The following is a 17,191-nucleotide window of genomic DNA, read 5'->3' as shown; positions in this document are numbered from 1 at the left end:
ACAATTCCAACAAAAAAGTAAAAAATGAAATCTCCTTTCTCGATATACTCTCCTCAATTTGGTCTCTGCTAGAAACATGACGTAACCAAATTGAGGAGAGTATATCTCTGTATCTACAAAGTCTGTTTGAATGATTATGGTGGTATATTGAACACGTGTTCAGAGATGTCATTGTTAGTATTTATATCACTGGCTCAGAGTTTGCTCTAGTATTACTTAAACAGAAAGTTTGTTTGTAGTCTGTCTTGACATCTGCAGCTGAGTTTCTCCTGTTTAATCTCCATTTGGGGGACATTCAGGTTTAAAGGGTTAATCTCCTTAGACTGCAGATACAAGACAAAGCATGGCAACAAATGTGAGGATGCACCATTTTCAGTCTCCAGAGTTAGTAAACTGGTTAGCTATTTTCACATTTACTCAACTGGAATAGTTTATTCAATGATTAATTATGAAGGCTTTTTGTTTCTACTTTGGTTTGTTTATAAAAAATCCTCTTGGCTTTGAGGTTTGAAAGTCCTCTTTGGTAATCATGTAAATCTTTTTATAGTTTCTTTTATGCTTATTTTGCACTTCTTGTTTCATTATGTTTATCATCTATGTTTTATGCCCCTAGTACAAGACAAACATCACCAAGCACAATTGACATTTTATTTTTTTATGTTACATTGTAAATTACCAGTAAGGGTCATTATGATGTTGTAAAAAAGACAAACTTAGAGAGCAGTTTAGACTAATAAAACCTTATTTCACAGGAATAACCTTTGAAGCTCTGAGCTTACAACACATTTTAAAGAACATGACAAATGAAATCGCTGTTGACTTACAAGAAATTAAATTCTCCACTGTCAAATTTACCTTGTTTTACAGAAAAAGCTTTGCAAGTTTGGCAAATTTAGCCTTGTAATCCCCTGAAAAAGGGAGTAAAACTCTGATACACTCACACTCTTTAAAGCTTTCAAACTAAGCCGCATAAACACTGATCAGGATGCCTTACACTGCTTTTACTGAATATATTATTACAGAATATATTTTACCTCAAACACCATTAAGAATTTAAATATCAATGAAAATAAATGAACTGGAGCAGAAAGTCTATAACAGGTAAACATTCAGAAACAAAGAAATGAAAAAAAATGTTGCTGCTGTAATTATACTTTTAGAGTTTTCATTAACCTTTTAAACAGACCACAGTGTAAACACAGCACAATAGTGACCCCAGCTGGCCGGATTGGGTTACTGTTATTTAATAGCTTCCACTTAGGTCAGCAGCTCTCATCCTACTCCACATGTGAAACACAAGATGTCAGAGTGCACTTAACGCTGCTTAATTTTGGACCATGACAGGGCCCTGTGACAGAAATCTACTGAGGGGGAAATGAGAGACTCTGGTTGTCAGCTTTGATTCATTCAAATTTCTCTGCAAAAATCTCCCACAAAATGCTAATTGGTTGAAAGTGCTTCTGTCAACAAAGACTTGCCCTGAGTTGTAAGAGGAAAATGTTGCTGAGAAAATTGCAAGGGACCTCTTATTCCAGTTAGGAACCCCATAAGTGTCAAAAAGTGAAAGCCAATAGTTAGACAAGAGGTACAAAATTACTGTGGAATAACCAAATATGCTTCTGAGAAGGAACTCTGAAAGGAAGCAAACAGGAAACTGACTGGCATAAAACATAAAAAAAACAGTAGTTGAAATGTTCCCAGAATGAAAAGGAAACTTTGGTTTTCCAACTCTAGGCTGGGGATTTGGTAATCTCTTCTAGATTGTTCTCAGAAAAGTGTGATTTAGTCTTCCTCTTTGACTGGAAACATTTCCACACTGCAACAAAAGGTATTGCAAGACTGGGTATGCCTGCCAATATGAAGATGATCACATTAATCCAGACTGGGTATGGTTTTTCCTCCAGTACTGGGAAACCCTCCTAAAAAGGAAGCAAAAAGGAAATAAAACAATGTGAATAAATGTTTAAAGGATCAAAATGTGTATCCAAAATTTACAATAAGATCATGTCACATTTACCCATTCAGGATCCCAAGCTTTGTAAAAGATCTTTTCTGTAACTTTAGTGATGAAGTAGAAGATCAAGATGAAAAGCATAATGAGTGGGCTGATGACCCTCCACGTTGCCTGCCAGAAAATGTTGGGTTTGTGTCCAATCATGAACTCGATATCATCATTGAACCTAGGAGGACAGAGAGACACTGCATTGAAATGTGTGTATAGAAAAACAACACAACATGAATAAAACAAGCTCCCCCTAAACACAGAATTACAATGCATCCCCCCCACCATCTCTTGATTGGCAAATCTATGGTTATGTCCCAATGATTGTATGAGATTTCAAGTTTAAGCTTGGCTAAAATAGTTTTTTTTTTCAATTAGATAAGTAATTTTTATCAGCTTTATTCTGTTTGTTTTTTGATAGTTTTTTTTCTCAATCATTTGATATCAACTCATATCTTGACCACACAGCATCTAAAGAGCACCAGACACAAAGGTTAAGAATAGACATTGGACTCAAAGTGCTTCAAAAAATAAAGTTATAGAAATAAAAAAATAAAAAATAAATTAACATTACCTGTCTATTCCATATATGTAGACCACTGAGAACATCTCGCAGAAGGCAACAACCAGCAGCGGGATAGATCCCCCATAAGTGTCAAAGAGTGACAGCCAATAGTTCCCAGATCCTTGGATGAATATCAAACCCACCAGACAGCAGAGCACACATGTGAAGCCTGAAAGAGGAAAAAAAAGGTTAACTAACCTAAAAGGCCGTTATGAGTCAAAATAAGAACATACATGTTGGACCTACCAGTACGAGCTTCTTTTGGCCATGACTTTGGGAAAACTTTGAGGTCTTGCAGTGGCACCATAACTCCCTCAATGTTCCCAAACATAGAAGACAGGCCCAGACAGAAGAGCATTATGAAGAACAGGATGGCCCACACAGGCGAGAAGGGCATCTTGGTGATAGCCTCAGTGAACACAATAAAAGCCAAACCTGTTCCTTCAACTCCCTAGACCCAAACACAGCATGTTGTCATCGCAAAGCATGGCAGAAATCATTTGAAAAAGTTTGATTTTCCTCGCGAATAGAGGCACATGATTTGTGTTAGAGCCATGTTGATATCTCACCTCACTGAGGAAAGTGTTCAAGTTGCACTCCTTGAGATCCAGCCCTTGAAAAACCCCAGTGTAGGTTTCATTGAGATATCCAACAACCTGATCGTAGTTGCTCTCTGTGATGTCCCCCTCAGCGAGATCGAACGCATTAAGTAAGGTTAAGATGTTTCTGGAACATAAGTTGTCAGGATGAGGAATATTATCTGATTCATAGGCGAAAAAGACAAAATATTTATATGCAACCAGATTGTATACTTTAACACTAGAGAAGTTGCATTTCCTTGCAGCAAATGCGTTGAAATGCTGAAGCTGGAAAAGTTTGCATAAAAGTGGAAAAAGCTGAAAATGTAAAATAAAGGAGTGGATTAAGAACGTGGATACAGTGGAAATGTAAATCAGCCTTTAAAAGTTAAAATAAATAAATACAAAGAGAGAGAAACCAAACAGTGAAATCTCAAAAATGTAGAAGACAGCAGAAATCTATGACTAATGTGTTAATGGGATGAAGAGAATAGGAGCAGTTTAATGTGTGAACAGAGTTTCAAGTCAAAGTCTGCAAAAGGTAGAAGCAGTTGAAGTTGAAGGAGTTGCAGGGGATCAGAAGATTATTTCAGTCTCTGTTTTTGATGGTAAAATGTTTTAAATAAAGTTTAATCATTTAAAAGTTAAAAAAAGGGGTTATGATGTGAACCAGAGCTGAAAATGTGGAATGGAGAGAAGAAGTAGAAGAAATAGGGGAAAAACAGTACAGAGATTAATGCAGCACTAGTAAGAAGAAAGGAAGGAAGAAGAAGAAAAACCAGCAGTTTGTCAATTATAAGTTGTGGGACAAAGCTGTATAAATAGTGGAGCATGTAGATTAAGTCAAAGGGGGAGGTATGGTATTATAAGTAACTGAAGTACATGTGTGTCTTTGTTCCTGGATGTTTTGATTACTCAGTATAAACAGCTGTGTGTGATGAAAGGTTGTCATGTTTGAATCTTCTGCTGCCTTTTGACGGTTTTGGATGGTAAAATAATTGTGTGTGTGTGTGTGTGTGTGTGTGTGTGTGTGTGTGTGTGTGTGTGTGTGTGTGTGTGTGTGTGTGTGTGTGTGTGTGTGTATGTGTGTGTGTGTTGGTCTGTGTGTGTTTGGGTTGGCTGTATGTGTTCGTGTAAGACAGTTTGGGTTGGCTGTTTAGGCATTATAAAGAAATATATGTGTTTCTCTGTCCTTCAAAGACCTAATCAGTGATTATCCACAGCTGTGTGGCTACCATGGTGATCATCATGATGTCATAAAGAGTGTCAAGTGGCAGTTGAACTTTGGAACTCCTTTGTATCCACTGATCTTAAGCTGGATTTTTGGGCTAGACATAGGTCCGAACAAACTGCATTTATGCTGAAACCCTAAGGGCTAGAAGAAAAACAAAAACATTGTGAGAATCTGGAGACTCTGATGAACAAGATGATATGCTTTACAAGATGATAGGATTAAAACTGACTGCAGGAGGGTGATGTATAAAAGTTGTTAGGAATCAAGTTGATGAGAAATATTGGTCAGATTTTAACATTACTTCAGATTACAGGGATGTGACGGTTTCTCTCACACTGAGGCGTTTTTTGGCAAAACTGTACATTTTTTTGCTAAAATACTCCCTTTGTAAGAAGCAGGAGCCTTCAGTGAACCATTTAATGTACTTTTTATTTTTCTGCTGTGAAGATTTTGGAAGTTATGACAATTCGATCGAGATTCGCACAACCTTACTGCAGCAGCCTCTTTCACTCTATTTGAAAACATTCCGCAGTCTAGCAGCCTCGATTTTAGGGCAAAGTGGGAAAAGTTTATGTTGCTTGAAGAGTGAAATCTCAAAAACAGTAAAAGCTGTTGAAGAGCAGATAAAAACCTGAAGAGTGGAAAGATAGCTGAACATTTTAAAGTTTAATTGAAGTCTGTAAGTGGAAGTAAGCTGAAGTTAGAGCTTGTTGAAGTTGAAGGAGATTTAAAGGAAGGAGCTGACATTTCCCATCTGTTTAAAATAGAGATTTTTTTTTTGGAAAAAGCTGAATAAATCAAAAAGTTTAATAGTTAGAAAAGTGAAAAGATATAGCACACATGTCCTAAACAAGCTGAATAGTTTAAAAGTTGAACGGTGAAAATCGGACAAAATTTGAAGGCTGTGAAAAGAGCCAAAAAACGTACGGAAGAATAAGAAGAAGAAGAAGAAGAAGAAGAACCTGGAATAACTAGAGAAGTTGCATTTCCTTGCAGCAAATGCGTTGAAATGCTGAAGCTGGAAATGTTTGCATAAAAGTGGAAAAAGCTGAAAATGTAAAATAAAGGAGTGGATTAAGAACGTGGATACAGTGGAAATGTAAATCAGCCTTTAAAAGTTAAAATAAATAAATACAAAGAGAGAGAAACCAAACAGTGAAATCTCAAAAATGTAGAAGAAAGCAGAAATCTATGACTAATGTGTTAATGGGATGAAGAGAATAGGACCAGTTTAATGTGTGAACAGAGTCTCTCGTCAAAGTCTGCAAAAGGTAGAAGCAGTTGAAGTTGAAGGAGTTGCAGGGGATCAGAATATCATTGCAGTCTCTGTTTTTGATGGTAAAATGTTTTAAATAAAGTTTAATCATTTAAAAGTTAAAAAGAGGGTTATGATGTGAACTAGAGCTGAAAATGTGGAATGGAGAGAAGAAGTAGAAGAAATAGGGGAAAAAACAGTACAGAGATTAATGAAGCACTAGTAAGAAGAAAGGAAGAAAGAAGAAGAAAAAGTAGCAGTTTGACAATTATTAGGTGTGGGACAAAGCTGTATAAATAGTGGAGCATGTAGATTAAGTCAAAGGGGGAGGTATGGTATTATAAGTAACTGAAGTACATGTGTGTCTTTGTTCCTGGATGTTTTGATTACTCAGTATAAACAGCTGTGTGTGATGAAAGGGTTGTCATGTTTGAATCTTCTGCTGCCTTGTCACTGTTTTGGATGGTTAAATGTTTGTGTGTGTGTGTGTGTGTGTGTGTGTGTGTGTGTGTGTGTGTGTGTGTGTGTGTGTGTGTGTGTGTGTGTGTGTGTGTGTGTGTGTGTGTGTGTGTGTGTGTCTGTGTGTGTGTGTGTGTGTCTGTGTCTGTGTCTGTGTGTGTGTTGGTGTGTGTGTATTTGTGTGTATGTGTTTGGGTTGGCTGTATGCGTTCGTGTAAGACAGTTTGGGTTGGCTGTCCAGGCATAATAAAGAAACATATGTGTTGCTCTGTCCTTCAAAGACCTAATCAGTGATTACCCACAGCTGTGTGGTTACCATGGTGATCATCATGATGTCATAATGAGTGTGACATGGCAGTTGAACTTTGGAACTCCTTTGTATCCACTGATCTTAAGCTGGATTTTTGGGCTAGACATAGGTCCGAACAAACTGCATTTACCCTGAAACCCTAAGGGCTAGAAGAAAAACAAAAACATTGTGAGAATCTGGAGACTCTGATGAACAAGATGCTGTTCTTCCCAGAACTGTGGGATTAAAACTGACCGCAGGAGGGTGATGTATAAAAGTAGTTAGGAATCAAGTTGATGAGAAATATAGGTCAGATTTTAACATTACTACAGGTTACAGGGATATGAGCGTTACTCTCACACTGAGGCGTTTTTTGGCAAAACTGTACATTTTTTTGGTAAAATACTGCCTTTGTAAGAAGCAGGAGCCTTCAGGGAACGTCGTGATGTAGTTTTTATTTACCTGCTGTGAAGATTTTGGAAGTTATGACGATTCGATCGAGATTCGCACAACCTTACTGCAGCAGCCTCTCTCACTCTATTTGAAAACATTCCGCAGTCTAGCAGCTTCGATTTCAGGGCAAAGTGGGAAAAGTTTATGTTGCTTGAAGAGTGAAATCTCAAAAACAGTAAAAGCTGTTTAAGAGCAGATAAAAACCTGAAGAGAGGAAAGATAGCTGAACATTTTAAAGTTTAATTGAAGTCTGTAAGTGGAAGTAAGCTGAAGTTAAAGCTTGTTAAAGTTGAAGGAGATTTAAAGGAAGGAGCTGACATTTCCCATCTGTTTAACATAGAGAAATTTTTTTGGAAAAAGCTGAATAAATCAAAAAGTTTAATAGTTAGAAAAGTGAAAAGATATAGCACACATGTCCTGAACAAGCTGAATAGTTTAAAAGTTGAACGGTGAAAATCGGACAAAATTTGAAGGTTGTGAAAAGGTCCAAAAAACGTACGGAAGAATAAGAAGAAGAAGAAGAAGAAGTGGAATAAAGTCACAGGATAACAATATGTTGAAATGCTGAGTCAGCATTTCAACATAACTAGAGAAGTTGCATTTCCTTGCAGCAAATGCGTTGAAATGCTGAAGCTGGAAAAGTTTGAATAAAAGTGGAAAAAGCTGAAAATGTAAAATAAAGGAGTGGATTAAGAACGTGGATACAGTGGAAATGTAAATCAGCCTTTAAAAGTTAAAATAAATAAATACAAAGAGAGAGAAACCAAACAGTGAAATCTCAAAAATGTAGAAGACAGCAGAAATCTATGACTAATGTGTTAATGGGATGAAGAGAATAGGACCAGTTTAATGTGTGAACAGAGTCTCTCGTCAAAGTCTGCAAAAGGTAGAAGCAGTTGAAGTTGAAGGAGTTGCAGGGGATCAGAATATTATTGCAGTCTCTGTTTTTGATGGTAAAATGTTTTAAATAAAGTTTAATCATTTAAAAGTTAAAAAGGGGGTTATGATGTGAACTAGAGCTGAAAATGTGGAATGGAGAGAAGAAGTAGAAGAAATAGGGGAAAAAACAGTACAGAGATTAATGAAGCACTAGTAAGAAGAAAGGAAGAAAGAAGAAGAAAAAGTAGCAGTTTGACAATTATTAGGTGTGGGACAAAGCTGTATAAATAGTGGAGCATGTAGATTAAGTCAAAGGGGGAGGTATGGTATTATAAGTAACTGAAGTACATGTGTGTCTTTGTTCCTGGATGTTTTGATTACTTAGTATAAACAGCTGTGTGTGATGAAAGGGTTGTCATGTTTGAATCTTCTGCTGCCTTGTCACTGTTTTGGATGGTTAAATGTTTGTGTGTGTGTGTGTGTGTGTGTGTGTGTGTGTGTGTGTGTGTGTGTGTGTGTGTGTGTGTGTGTGTGTGTGTGTGTGTGTCTGTGTGTGTGTGTCTGTGTCTGTGTCTGTGTGTGTGTGTGTGTTGGTGTGTGTGTATTTGTGTGTGTGTGTTTGGGTTGGCTGTATGTGTTCGTGTAAGACAGTTTGGGTTGGCTGTTTAGGCATAATAAAGAAACATATGTGTTGCTCTGTCCTTCAAAGACCTAATCAGTGATTACCCACAGCTGTGTGGTTACCATGGTGATCATCATGATGTCATAATGAGTGTGACATGGCAGTTGAACTTTGGAACTCCTTTGTATCCACTGATCTTAAGCTGGATTTTTGGGCTAGACATAGGTCCGAACAAACTGCATTTACCCTGAAACCCTAAGGGCTAGAAGAAAAACAAAAACATTGTGAGAATCTGGAGACTCTGATGAACAAGATGCTGTTCTTCCCAGAACTGTGGGATTAAAACTGACCGCAGGAGGGTGATGTATAAAAGTAGTTAGGAATCAAGTTGATGAGAAATATAGGTCAGATTTTAACATTACTACAGGTTACAGGGATATGAGCGTTACTCTCACACTGAGGCGTTTTTTTGGCAAAACTGTACATTTTTTTGGTAAAATACTGCCTTTGTAAGAAGCAGGAGCCTTCAGGGAACGTCGTGATGTAGTTTTTATTTACCTGCTGTGAAGATTTTGGAAGTTATGACGATTCGATCGAGATTCGCACAACCTTACTGCAGCAGCCTCTCTCACTCTATTTGAAAACATTCCGCAGTCTAGCAGCTTCGATTTCAGGGCAAAGTGGGAAAAGTTTATGTTGCTTGAAGAGTGAAATCTCAAAAACAGTAAAAGCTGTTTAAGAGCAGATAAAAACCTGAAGAGAGGAAAGATAGCTGAACATTTTAAAGTTTAATTGAAGTCTGTAAGTGGAAGTAAGCTGAAGTTAGAGCTTGTTAAAATTGAAGCAGATTTTAGTCAGAGGAGCTGAAATTTCCCATCTGTTTAACATAGAGAAATTTTTTTGGAAAAAGCTGAATAAATCAAAAAGTTTAATAGTTAGAAAAGTGAAAAGATATAGCACACATGTCCTGAACAAGCTGAATAATTTAAAAGTTGAACGGTGAAAATCGGACAAAATTTGAAGGTTGTGAAAAGGTCCAAAAAACGTACGGAAGAAGAAGAAGAAGAAGAAGAAGAAGTGGAATAAAGTCACAGGATAACAATATGTTGAAATGCTGAGTCAGCATTTCAACATAATAAAGTAGGATAACAATATGTTGAAATGCTGAATCAGCATTTCAACATAATAAATGATTTTATGTACCCAGAGAGGCAGTTATCAAATCTTTCTGTTGCTCTGAAGCCAATAATGGTGTAGATGACGGTGGCAGCAAAGACTGATGTGATTCCATTGATGATGGAGATAATCACTGCATCCTGCTCACAGTTGTTACTTTAAGAAACACACAAAACACATTTAAGTTTACAGCATGCTGTCCTGGAAATATATATTGTATATATTTCAGTTTGAAACTAAAATGGCCAAACTTACTGCACTGAGTTGTAGCTTGAGAAGGAGATAAGACCACCAAAAGCCAACGAGAAGGAGTAGAAAACTTGAGCACCAGCGTCAAGCCATGTTGTTGGCTTTGCTAGCTCCGTTAGCTGTATACCAATGAACAAATGTGACAGTTAAGGATCAACTGGTTATTACTGAAATAGTTTTCATCATATCTTTTATGAGGAGCTGGAGCATATTTGTGTAGGTTTTTTAATACATTCTGTTCTGTTCTTTGCAGAAACACATTAAAGACTAACTTACGTCTGGTGTGAAAAGAAATTTCACTCCACTCAGAGAGCCCTTAAGCGTCAGTCCTCTGATCAGAAAGATTGTCAGCACCAGATAGGGAAGGGTTGAAGTCACATACACAGCCTTAGGGGAAATTAACTTGAGCATTAATAAAAATATTATTCTGAAATAGACCCTTCTCTTTTATTGTTGTACTGGTTTTTTTTTCAAACCTTTCCTGTAGTCTCGATGCCACGAATGATGCAAACATAGAGCACAGACCACGCACAAATATGACATATCAGTATCCACCACTGCAGACCACCATCATCTTCGATTGATGGGGTTGTGTTCAGTGTCTCTCTGTACCAGAAATAATCCACAGACGAGCTTTCCCCACACTCTGAAACAGGGCCTGTAAGAGTTGATAATAACAGATGTCACTTCAAAATACAGAATTTGAATTGAGTTTCCATCCAGGCATAAGAAATTCACCACTTGTGTCACTACCTGTTAAATTTGCATTCATTGGACATTGGCTGTAAGGCAGCGGCTCTTGAAATGAGTTGAAGAAGTACCACATAATCCAGGCAATGATGGTGTTGTAGTAGAGGCTGATTGTCAGAGAAACACACATTGACGCAATTCCTGCAAGGTATTACGAGAGGTCCTGTAAAACACTTTTACTGTTCCTGCTTTTACTATTGAAGAAAACTATGCAACATTTCCTTACCAATGCCAGCCAAACACGGATGAATTGAAGACCAGACTCCCAAACTGCCTTTCCTTAAGCGCTGGCCAATAGCAAACTCAAGATGTAAAAGTGGGATCCCCTCAAGGACTAACAGTATGAGAAATGGTATCATAAAGGCACCTACAAGAAAAACAAAGGAGGTGTTCGTGGCTTAATAGGGAAAACAAAACTGATAATTTGGCTTTTATCATTAAATTGTTGAGCATCGTTTTTTCCTGACTATCTGATGGTTAACTTGTTTTTTATGTCTGTTAATCATTTATGACACACGTGAGCACTTGCAGTGATAATAAATGAAGTTGTTTTCATTATGCAATTAACAACCCATTGAAACCTTTGTACTGAACACTTAGTCATAAGCCATTTTTTGCCTCCACACCCTTTTATGATATAAGATGCTTTTGGAAGCACATTATCTGCACATTATTTATTACATACTGTAGGGTTCAAGTTGGTCATGGAACAATGAACTTGTAATTTTGTTAATCATTGACTAAATTGGAAAAATTTATCCACTCAGTGTAACCTTTTTCATTATACATGGAAAGATAATGCTGTTCATTTAACTACTATTCAAAAACAGTTGTTGTTAGAAATGAGTTACACTGCATTTTGAACATTAGGTTGCAGCAAGCTTTTGATTTATAGTAAATTTGAAAGATTCAAAGTGTAATGCTTCTACAAAAAATGCTAACCAAAATGAGAACAGGTGGAAGCACAGAGAAAAAATCTCTTTCTTTCTTTCTTTCTTTCTTTCTTTCTTTCTTTCTTTCTTTCTTTCTTTCTTTCTTTCTTTCTTTCTCTCTCAGTTTACTTAGTTTGCAACCAAACTCAGTAATTAAAAAAATTAAAATATACTTACTAATTACACAATGTAAGCCCAGTTAACCAGAAAAGTATTACTTGCCTCCTCCATGACTCTGGCACAGGTAAGGGAAACGCCAAACGTTTCCGAGTCCCACACAGAACCCCACACATGTCAGCATGTATTGGGCCTTGTTATCCCACTTTGGTCTGTCTCCAACCTCTTCCTCCTCCAGCTTGTCCAGCTCTTGGTGGGACAATATCCTGTCCTCCAGGCCTGGATTGGGGAGCTGTAACTTCATGTTTCTTCCACTGTGGTATTGTTTTGGTACAGGAAGTGCACTGTATGGAGCTGGAATGTAAAATGCTACTCATAAACGTGAGATCTTCCTTTGAAGAGGACTCCTGTAATAGATTGACTAAGATGCTCAGCCTTTGAAACCTGGCTAAGCAAGAATACGCATGTCAGTTAACAATTAACTCATCTGATTCTTATCTAATGAAGAAGAGCGAGGGCACACAGGTCAGTTATTATGATATGACAGCATCTTCTTAACAGTAGTCAAAATAGCATTAAGAATGAAATAACACTGTTTGCTAACTTCTTTTGTGTATGGTTATTATTAATGAATTCACTAGCAGCAGTAAATAGAAAAAAAAAACATTTCCCCCCACAGCCTTAGCTTTATGCCACTGACTCCTTTATTTATTTATTTTCAGAAAAATAAACATGATGAATATTTCGCACTTTATATTTAAACTGTGTTTGTTACAATGTATCCTAAAGTTTGGGAGTGAAGGTTTTTTTGTAATGGAATGGCATGTACTTTCCATGAGCTGCTACAAAGTATTCCACCCCCAATTCCACAATAGTTAAGATGTTGTGTTAAATGCTAATAAAAACAGAAAGAAACTCTGTGTTTAATTGAAAATGGTGCAAAAACAACAAATCAAATGTTGAATGTTATTGATTTATGAAAATGTATGCGAATCCTATTTTTTTTGCCAGCAGTATGTGTAAAAAGTTGGGACAAGGCATGTTTGCCATTGTGTTTTATCACTTCTCTTTTAACAGCATAAATTTTGACTGAAGAGACCGGTTTCTGGAGTTTTGTTGTCCCATTCTTGCCTGATGTAGGACTTCAGTTGGTCTGAGTTTGCCTTTGTTGTATTTTGTGTTTCAAGATCATCCAAATTTTTTCAATGGGTGACAAGCCATGCTGACACATTGGCCACTTTAGCACCTGGACTGTTCTACCACAGAGCCATGATGGTGTAACATGAGGAGATTGTGGTCTGGCATTGTCTCGCTGGATTAGGCAAGGTCTTCCCTGAAAAATGGGTTGCCTGGATGATGGCATATGATATTTCAAGACCGATATGTATTGATAGCATTAATGGAGCTTTCCCAGGTGTGTGAGGTGCCCATGCCATAAGCAGTGTTAGCTTTTGAACTGCTATTGTACTGATAGCAAGCCAGGTGGTCCCTCTGTGCTGGTGTTTATGGACCATCTTTAGGGTTTCCTCTTTGCATTGTACAATTTTCCCCTGCATATGTGGTTGCAGTGAAAAACTGTTTTTACTGTTTTTGAAGAGATTTTTTTTTTTTTACACATGCAGTGGTTGTCACTAGTCATGTCATTATGCACCAGGGGATCAAATATCATGTGTAAGTTTTTCTTTCTCTAGATTCTCTGAATCTTTTTAAAGCTATTTCTCTGGCAGATGATAGAGGCAGAAAACAATCTGTAAAAAATGACTTGTTTTTAGTGTCCCAACTCTGCTGGAGAGTGGTTACAAAATCTTTGGGTCCAAAAGCTGCACTTCAGTGTGCTTGTTCCCTCCAAATGACCTCCAGTGCCAATTCATTCATCACTAAACATGTGAGAGAAAACAGTTTTGTTGTCTCTTACTCAGTACAACTGCACAGTTTTAAAGTTTGGTGTTGGTCTTGCATAATTCTGCAAGCAGAGTGTAAGCAGTCTCAAACAACACGTTTGTAATTGTTTGGGGGTTCATAGTTAGAAAGCCTGAGGTGGAGTGAAACATACAGTTCACAGTGTCAGTAATGTACTCTGTCAACGTGAATTGAATACATATCATCCAATGAAATATCTTTGCTCTGGTAGCTCTAACTGCTTCACCGTTGCTTGTAGAGCTGAGTCATTGCCAGCCACAGTTGTGTGTGTTTTTCCGTCGTGGCCGCTGGAGGCTGCCATTGCGCCTGTAATATGAGCTCCCTCGGCCGGCTGAAGTCTGGCTGCTGTCTCCGCTGGCAGAGTTAGTGCTGGAGGAGGGTGCCGTCCGTTTCCCATCGCTCACGCAGACCAGGCGCCAAGTGTAGCAGTCCCGTCCGCAGTCTGCCTCAGCACCTCATACGCCCGCAATGTCCTTGGATACTGCCGCCCCGCTCTTCCCCGCACCGCTCTGACTGACTGTATCTCCAAAGGTGGTGCTCTGGATCTTTACCTCACTGTCCTGAGACCTCTGCGCTGCGGGAAGCGAATGGAGAAGCTCCAAGGATAACAGAGGGTGCAGGATTGTGCTACTGCAGAAAACCTGCCGGTAGTCCGCTGCCCCCCGGGGGGCTGCCTGTCTGTCAGAGGCTGTGGTGTCGCATCCACTATTTTCATTCTCTCAAAGCGCCTTGCATGGATACATCATGGCAACGTTTATATACAGGGTGCAGTTCTTAGATGATACTGATCCATTTAACAGCACCAATTTCCCCGAGCCCACCAGACCACCTCTGTACACTTTCAGGGAAGATATTCCTCTAATAAATCAGATCGCTGGAGTCCACAGGCTGCTGAAAGCTCCGCAGAAGGTAAGGGAATGCTTCTTGAATTTCCTGATCAAAGTTGTGTTCATGTTGCTTTAAATGGGCTTGGTGAAAAGTTAACTCTGGTTAGATGCTAAATTAATTATTAGCTTGAACATGTTGATCGGGGTAACTACCAAACAAACCTAATGGACCGTTTGTGGAGTCAGTGAATTGAAGCAGTTTGCTGATGGGGGATGCTGCTGGAGGGACATCAGCTTACTGAAGGTTCAGTGTAATGCCTATGCATTACTAGATTATCTGGCTGCTTTTGGTAATATTGGAGTGGATAACAACCATTATCTAGCTGAGAAGAGAAAGGCAGTTGTTAGTGTTTATCCCAGTTTAACCTGCTTATCTTAGGATTCATCTGTTAACTTAGAGATGGTTTTCAAAAGTTTACAATGTTTTCAGGTATACAGTTATTTTGACTAAGACAAGACCAAGTTAAGTTGTAATAGTCTCGTGAAATAATCAGAAAGTAGCTCTTTGACTTTCCTAAAAAAGTACTTATCCCTAACGGCTTAACTTCTTCTGTGATAAAAGTAGTCATTTTATAGATGTGCATGAGTTTTTCTTCCTTTGGTTGCAAAATGAGCATTTTTTTTAATACATGAAGTCAGCATTAGAAACCACTTTGGCTCATGTCACCACACAGACCCATTTGGAGAAGGTGGGGTCAGATGGCCAGTTGGTCAGCTGTTGAGGGATGGAGGAGGGTAATTCCCCTTCCTCGATAGATCCACAATCTGGGATTTGGGGTTTTAAACAATTTAGATCAGTGCAAAAATAAATATCAGTTGGATCTTTATTCTTCATGTTTGATAACTTACCTTTATTTTACATCCCTCTTTCATTTTCACAGTCAGAATCAGAGTTTATTCTTTGTGTACTGCTACATCTCTGTGTTTGGTTAGCTATGTCTCATCAGTTGCTATTAATTCCACTTTCAGTCAAAACTGAACACATAGTTTTAGCTGCATAAATTGGCTTTTCCAAAACGGACCACTGCAAAGGCAGTAAAAAGCTGTTCTAGATAACTGAAATTTTGTCCTTGGTGGGCTGTAAGGACTCAGTATTAAATCCATATACAAAACAACAACAACAATGTCAATGTCATTATGAGCCACATTTCCAGCTCTTTACTATTGGGTGCCACTGAAGGAAACTCCTGCTAAAAGATAGTTTCTAGACCTTGGGCCACCAAATAAAATTTCAAAGGCTTCATCTCTTGACCTTTAGATTTGAACAAAGAGGGGCTTTAGCATCTATGGCACATTCTTTTTTGAGCATCCATCCCAGTCTGGTTGCGTAGTTGAGTAAATCGAAAGTTAATTAGGGTCTTTATTCATCCTGTCACATCAATGGTTTTCCATCTTGTTTGGGTAAAGTTGGTGAGATAAGTCATAGAAGCTTCAGGATGCTGTGGATCACCACAAGTCTGGCTCTCATTCTGAAGCCCACTCAGTTTGACCAGCAGGATGGGATGGGAATGCTTTATTTCACTGTTGGAGAGAGGAGAGGGAAGCCAGCAGAATTAAAAACACAAACAAAGAGCTGATGTACTTTGCACAGTCGACTGGTCCCAGTTAAGCATGAGGCCAGCTGGACCACAAACTAGACAGAGAGGGAGTACCAGCTGAAGGTTCTGCAGTGCCTTGTTTGTGAGATTTGGTCCCATGTTGGTTAACCCTGAGTAAGGAGAAAACTATATATACGTTTTGTGAGGTTGATTGCAACTCTTCAACTACATTTGAGTGATGACTTTTCTGATTCACGCACTGAGGATTGGACAGAGTGACTTTGGTGTGACCCTGTAAATACCTTAGACAACAAACCTGTTGTCTTTGAGCTCTCTGTCTCTATGGAGCAGGTCACTCTGGTATAAATAGCACTCTGCCAACACATGGTGCTGAGGGAGTCAAAACAGCTAGCATATGCTGTCTCTGTACTGCTCCTGTCAGTTTCAGTCGGCAGCCTCAAGAGGGAAGATCCGAACAAGTGTGTATGTGCTTGTTGTTAAGATGTGTGTTGTGATTAGGGTGGGACAATGGCTATGCTGCTGAACAAGGTCAACAATCAATAAGGATTGAGTGTTTATTTAGGCTGAAATACCAAAGACAGATTGGGCAACTGTGTCTGTAGTGTGTTAGGAAGGATTTTAATTTCCATAAGTCATTGCATAGAAGCAACAGCTTTTCTAAGAGCATCAGGAAATACTTTGAGCACTATTGTCCACAAATATCATGGTGCAGTCAATTGAGTTGCTGCATCACTTACATCACTTACAAAGAGAATCTAATATTTATTAACAACTTAAGTAAAGGATCCTGTCATAACCATGTTTTTCTATTAACTCAAGTCATGATCTTACTCAGGCTTACTCAGGATGTTTTCATGAGAAATATATTGTCCCTGTCAGGTGGTGAAGTATAAAGCGTATAAAAATACCTTGGAGTTATTCCAATTCTGCTATAAATGTCGACTCAAGTCAGTGGATCAATAGTCCTTCTCATGCTTTCTTTTCAGTCAGTGTTTTGTAGCTTTTGGCCTGATGGCCTTGAATCCTGGCATCAAACTCCAAGGCAGAATTTAAGGGAGGGAAAATGTGGCTAAGTCTTGGAGAATGGACTCTCACTTCACCAATTTTAATTTTTCGACCGGTTGTTTTCATGCATTTTTTCCCTGAAGAAATTACAGAGTCCTATAATGAGAAGTTATGCTAAATGCTGTAAAATACAGGTTCCTGCTTCATGCCTGTCAGGGCTCTTTTGAATTCTTTTACACATTGTTATGCAGAGTTGAGGT

At 38.4% G+C, this 17,191-nt stretch overlaps 2 protein-coding genes across 3 annotated transcripts in view; one reads left to right on the top strand and one right to left on the bottom strand.

Annotated features, from left to right (window-relative positions):
- Positions 1 to 1,730: 1,730 nt before the first annotated feature.
- On the bottom strand, positions 1,731 to 11,864 carry LOC141800693 (sodium-dependent neutral amino acid transporter B(0)AT1-like). Its single transcript, XM_074683402.1, has 12 exons — positions 11,666 to 11,864; positions 10,738 to 10,878; positions 10,515 to 10,652; positions 10,238 to 10,419; positions 10,038 to 10,148; positions 9,768 to 9,880; positions 9,540 to 9,668; positions 3,137 to 3,293; positions 2,814 to 3,018; positions 2,577 to 2,736; positions 2,018 to 2,180; positions 1,731 to 1,919 (listed from the first exon to the last, which is right to left on the bottom strand). The coding sequence occupies exons 1-12, from the start codon at positions 11,862 to 11,864 to the stop codon at positions 1,731 to 1,733; spliced, it is 1,887 nt and encodes a 628-aa protein (XP_074539503.1).
- Positions 11,865 to 13,856: 1,992 nt separating this feature from the next.
- The window catches only part of fhod3b (formin homology 2 domain containing 3b), a 98,707-nt gene continuing 95,372 nt past the window's right edge, over positions 13,857 to 17,191 (top strand). The window contains exon 1 of one of the 2 annotated variants that reach the window (XM_074684260.1): positions 13,857 to 14,389. In XM_074684260.1, the coding sequence (XP_074540361.1) occupies positions 14,225 to 14,389 (165 nt within the window). In that variant the 5' untranslated portion in view covers positions 13,857 to 14,224. The remainder of the gene's footprint in view (positions 14,390 to 17,191) is intronic. The other variant, XM_074684261.1, reaches the window with a different exon arrangement.

Source organism: Halichoeres trimaculatus, unplaced genomic scaffold, assembly GCF_033239565.1.
Source record: "Halichoeres trimaculatus isolate MK-OKI-2021-1 unplaced genomic scaffold, fHalTri1.1 fHalTri1_scaffold_12, whole genome shotgun sequence".
NCBI classification, from domain to species: Eukaryota; Metazoa; Chordata; class Actinopteri; order Labriformes; family Labridae; genus Halichoeres; species Halichoeres trimaculatus.
The sequence above is the reverse complement of the archived record's forward strand: the minus strand, read 5'-3'. Positions and strand labels throughout refer to the sequence as shown.